The 5,000-nt window shown below is 53.8% G+C and overlaps 1 protein-coding gene across 1 annotated transcript; it reads left to right on the forward strand.

Moving 5' to 3' along the window:
• The first annotated feature begins 6 nt into the window (after positions 1 to 6).
• On the forward strand, positions 7 to 1,564 carry SPN (sialophorin). The gene has a single exon (XM_040463079.1). The coding sequence runs from the start codon at positions 15 to 17 to the stop codon at positions 696 to 698; it is 684 nt and encodes a 227-aa protein (XP_040319013.1). The 5' UTR covers positions 7 to 14; the 3' UTR covers positions 699 to 1,564.
• Positions 1,565 to 5,000: the final 3,436 nt, after the last annotated feature.

Raw genomic sequence — 5,000 nt, forward strand, 5'->3', positions numbered from 1 at the left:
GACCCTCCGCCACCATGGCCACTGGCCCTCCGGAGACCTCTGATGTCGCCAGGGGACCCTCTGCCACCATGGCGACTGGCTCTCTGAAGACCTCTGATGTAGCCAGTGTAACCCCTCTCACCATGTCAACTGGCTTTCTGGCGAGCCCTAAGGGGCCCAGTGGCTTCCCCACCTCCTCGGCAAAAACAACCCCCATTTCTACAGGCACAGGCAGTAGGCATCCCTCATTAGTTCCCAAGAAAAATGGCACCCTGCTGGTGGCTGTGGTTGTGGCCCTGGTGGCGTTCACGATCCTTGTGACCCTACTCCTGCTGTGGCGCCAGCGGCAGAAGAGGAGGACAGGGGCCCTGATACTAAGCAGGGGAGGAAAGCGCAACGGGATAGTAGATGCCTGGGCTGGGCCGGCCCAGATGTCTGACGAGGAGGCCCTGACAGCAGCAGCAGGCGGGTCTGGGGGCGGGAAGAGCGCCGGGGTCTCCGAGGGAGAAGCGTCTGGCCAGCAGCCCACACTCTCCACTTTCTTCGATAGACGCAAGTCGCAACCGGGCTCCTTGGAGCTGGAGGAGCTGAAGGCCAGGCCGCCCCCCGTCCTAAACGGGGAGGAGGAGCCGCTGGTGGGCAGCAAGGATGAGGCTGTGGAGGCCCCTGCTTCCCAGGGGCCAGAGGCTGGAGATGTGGAGGCCCCTCAGTGCTTGTGAAAAACAGGAGCGCAGGTCAGAATGGCTCCCGGCCTTCACCACCTTCCCTCCTATCATCGCCTCCAGCTTCCTTGTCACGCAGCATCGTCTGGGTCCTCACCCTGTATGTTCATCCCGAGCCCTCATCCGGCTTCTCAACCCCAGGTCTCCCAGGCGGCACCCACACCCCCGGAACCAACAGACTTTCCTCATCAATCCCAACTGGTCCTCATCACCCTCTTCTCCACGTTTTTGTCCTTGAAATCAGCTGCTGAGTCTCCACAATGCCAAACTTCCTTGGCCAATGCCGTCTCAGAGGACTCCCCAGGGACACGGGAGTCTAGGAAGGAAGATGGGGACAACCCAGCAAACTCTCGCCGAGGATTGCTCTGGAAAGTGCTTTTGGCTCCATAGATTAGGACAGACCTACCGGCTCAGCCCACGAACCTGCTTTGACACTGCGCAGTGCTCCGTGCCCGGCCACTGGCCATCAGAGGAGGGACTGGGGGGGCGTCACCTAGATGCGCTCTCGGATCCTAGGCTGGTGCCTGGCCCACACTCCCCACCCCCTACCTGTGTATTGAGGCGGCAGCTCCTTCTCCTCCCGGGGGCAGAGGTGAGAAAAGTTTCCTGGCGGGTGTAGTCCTCCAGAAACCCTGGCACCCGCGTGTGTCCTGTCACGGGCACAGCTTGCGTGCAAGAGGCCAGGCCTTGGCCACGTTTGTGCAGGTGGCGGTGAGTAGGGCCGGCGTGTGGAGGGGATGGGAGCTGCCAATCCGAGGAGCCCCTGAGAACATCTGTGTCCTCATCTTGGTTCAGGTGGGGTGGAGGCGGCAGAAGATTTAGCCATGTCTGTAGCCCAATAAAGAGCGTGGGGCTTGATAGACTGCATGTGTGACCTGAGTGTGGTTCTTCAGCTCAGCCGCTGTTTCCCGTGCCCAGAGCCTCCCCCTACTCCAGCTGGCTTGCTCCCAAGGCAGGGGAGAGGAGGGCTGAGGTGGGGGGGGGGGGAGGGTGTTGCTGTTACCTGTTTAATGTGGATTTAAAAATTTTAATTATTTGAGAGAGAGAGAGAGAGAGAGAGTGCAGGAGGCAGTGACGGAGGGAGAGGGGGAGAATCCCAAGCAGGCCCTGCACTAGCCCAGTGCAGGCCTCAAACGCGGGGAGGGTGAGATGGTGAGATCGATCGTGACCTGAGCCGAAATCAAGAGTCGAGAACACTCAACTGACTGAGCCAGCCAGGCGGCCCTCGTTTAATGTGTTTGTACCTCCTCTTCCACTGGGGGCGGGCTCCTTCCCTTCTCCGAGAAAAGTCCGTGAGACTGACAGGCCCATAGACACGGGAGCTTCCCCTGCGGTTCTGGGATGGGATGGTTGGGACTGGGGAGAAGACCCCACCCCAGGCCAGAGCCCAAGGGGCCACAGGGCACCAGAGATATTTGGTATTTCCCCAGGACAAAGAGGAAATTTGCAAAGAGGAAGTTGTTGAGTCAGAGGGTGCAGTGGCTGAGAGGCGACAGGTTGACCCACAGAAAGGCCCTTGGGAAGTTGAGTGTGTGACTGCCCGTGGCCTGACCTGGAGGGGAGGGGAACAGCTCAGGGGTGTCTCTGTTCCTGTGGTTCGGGGAGGGGAGGGGAGAGAAGGGACAGAAAGTGGCCACGGAAGATGGGGGTAGAAAGTGACCATGGGTCCACTTGGCCACCGTGGCTTGTGCCACCTGTGCTTGGACTGGGGACAGGCTGAGCTGGGACGAATGCAGCCCTCGCCAGTCATGCCGCCATGGCTGGGTGGAAGGTGTTTGTCAGGCTGAAAAGGGGGGAAAGGCCCCCTCAGCAGAGGGGGCAGTAAATGCAAAGTTGCCATAAGGGCCGTGTGACTACTTTCATGGCACACGTTGGAATGGGTGCAGCAGATACTATAAGACCAAAAGGGGGCCGGGGTGGGGTGGGGAGAGAAACAAAAGAGAGAATTATCTATCAAGTGTGGTAATGAAAGGGCCAAACATATCGAGTACGAAAATGTTTGTAAATGGCTTATTACACCATGTGCTCCAAAACTATGCAATAAAACGTCTATAATATAATGTCACCGGGGAACAAAGAGCTAGTTACTAATCTGTAAATACGTATGAATCTAGGTTTGTAATGAAAATGCAAAAACATGGACGTTTGTGGGGAAAAAAAAAAAAAGAACTTGAAGGAAATATCCCAAATGTTCGTTGTGGTTATCTGTCAGGTGAGAGGTTTACGAATGATTGTTACTTTGTTTCTACTTTTCTGTATTTTCCCAGTTTTATGTAATAAATACCTATCACTTTTACGATTAGAAAAAAATAGTACCAAGAAAGTATTTGCTGGGGGGATGGGGTGTCTGGTTCAAGGACATGAGGTGGGAAGGGTGGGTTGGAGCCCCACTGTGAAGGACTAGGGAGTTTGGATTCAGTTCTGAAAGCAGTGGGGAGGTCGCCAAACCTAAGTCTGTTCTAGACTCTTCCAGGGCCTCTCAGACCCATCATCAAACCCCACTTCTTCCTGTCTTTGCCTCTTGGGTACCAAGTCCCCCTGACTCTGCGTCCATGGTCCCTCAGAGCCTTTCCTTCCCCCAGGCCCCAACACACCTTGCCTGGGTCCTGCCCAGACTTCTCTTTGGGTTTCTTGACCATAACCTCTTCTACCCTCTGCCCATGATGCTCCCAATGACTCTTCTACAAGGGTTCAGATTCCCTCCTAATGAGGTCAAGACAGAGCCTTAGCTTGAAGATAAGACTCCTTCGAGATCTGGCCCTGACTGGTCAGCCCTTGGTGCAAACACTCTATGCCCTCCAGCCACATCACATTCCTTGTAGGTCCCTGAATAGGCCATGTGTTTTTCTTGATGTGTGCTTGAGGGTGTAGTTCAAAATGTTAAAAATATTTATTTTGTCCAGACAGTAACAAGTTAATTACCAGCACATTCCAGTTTCTTAATAACAGGATTCACACACACACACACACACACACACACACACACACACACACGTACACATGATGTACTATACTTCATCTTATATTTTCTTTTTTCTTTAAATTTTTAAAGTTTTTTTATTTGGAGAGAGAGTGTGTGCATGAGCATGAGCAGGAGAGGTGCAGAGAGCAAGGGAGAGAGAGAGAATCCCAAGCAGGCTCCATGCTGTCAGAGCCAACAGCCCGCTGTGGGGGCTCGATCCCACGAACCGTGAGATCATGACCTGAGCCGAGATCAAGAGTCGGACGCCTAACTGAAAGATTATGGTTACAAATAAAGCTGTGTCATACAAAATGACATTTCCAGGTGGTAAAAGGATTTAGAGAAAGTCTTGAGAAATCTATTAATGCAATTCATTTTTGCAGACAGGAGAAAGGGCCCCCATGCATGCTTCTGAGGACATTTCATTTCTGAAAAAGGATATTTACACCTAAATGTCCTCTGCATACCTATTTCTGACCCTGGACCATGTTCAGTTCAGCAGGCGGAACCTGTGATGGGTGGGATACAAGTAGAGATGACACCTGTCGGTTCTGAGTCCTCTAAGCCCTTGGGCTGAGGGAATGAGAAAGACCCCAGCTCTGAGCCCCAAGCTCAGTGACTGTGCCAGGAAGCAGATTAAGCCTGGATTGTTAGCAAGACCAGAGAGGAATATAACCAGAAGATTCTAAGATTTCCAAAGTATTTGCAGGAGCAGACTCCAGCCAAACGTAGAGAGAAAACTTTCAAACTCTACGAGGGTATCCTACACAATCGGTGGCTGTTGTGCTCTAGGGAGGTTCGGGGTAGAGCTTTTAGACAAAGGAAACCCAGGGTACTTTGAAGACAATCTCCTTGCCGGGGACAATGAGCTGCAAATGGCTTCCTGTGTGCCTCAGTTTCCCAGGGTGCTCAGTCCCTGCCTGGCCAGCTTGTGGCCTCTGGATAGCCTAGCTGGACTATGGGCCAGATCCACCCCAGGAGGGCTGGTCCTGAAGAGAGGCACCTACTCAAGACTGCACGGAACCAGCCCACCCCCGGCCTGCCCCATGACGCACACATCTTGATTTCGCGCCAAACTCCTCAACCGTCAAGATTCAGCTCAAATGTCACCGCCTGTGTGAAGCCGCCCTTGCCGATTCCATCCCCAACAGACATGGTATTTCTTCCACGGCACCTCGTGTGACCGCACGACACCTGGGCTGTAACTGTGTGACGGTGTCCCTCACTCATTAGAGCGTAGCCCCTCCAAGTCCACGCGTCATCTTTGTGATTCCGGGGTCCAGGGCCCCGCACAGCAGCTACCTGATATGTGTTTACTGAATGGAGGGATAAATGAA

Source organism: Herpailurus yagouaroundi, unplaced genomic scaffold (genome assembly GCF_014898765.1).
Source record: "Herpailurus yagouaroundi ecotype Mexico unplaced genomic scaffold, PumYag 379, whole genome shotgun sequence".
In the NCBI taxonomy this organism is placed as follows: Eukaryota; Metazoa; Chordata; class Mammalia; order Carnivora; family Felidae; genus Herpailurus; species Herpailurus yagouaroundi.

Coding starts and splice junctions, on each gene's coding strand:
- SPN (XM_040463079.1), top strand. CDS start 15: ATGGCCACTGGCCCTCCGGAGACCTCTGATGTCGCCAGGGGACCCTCT.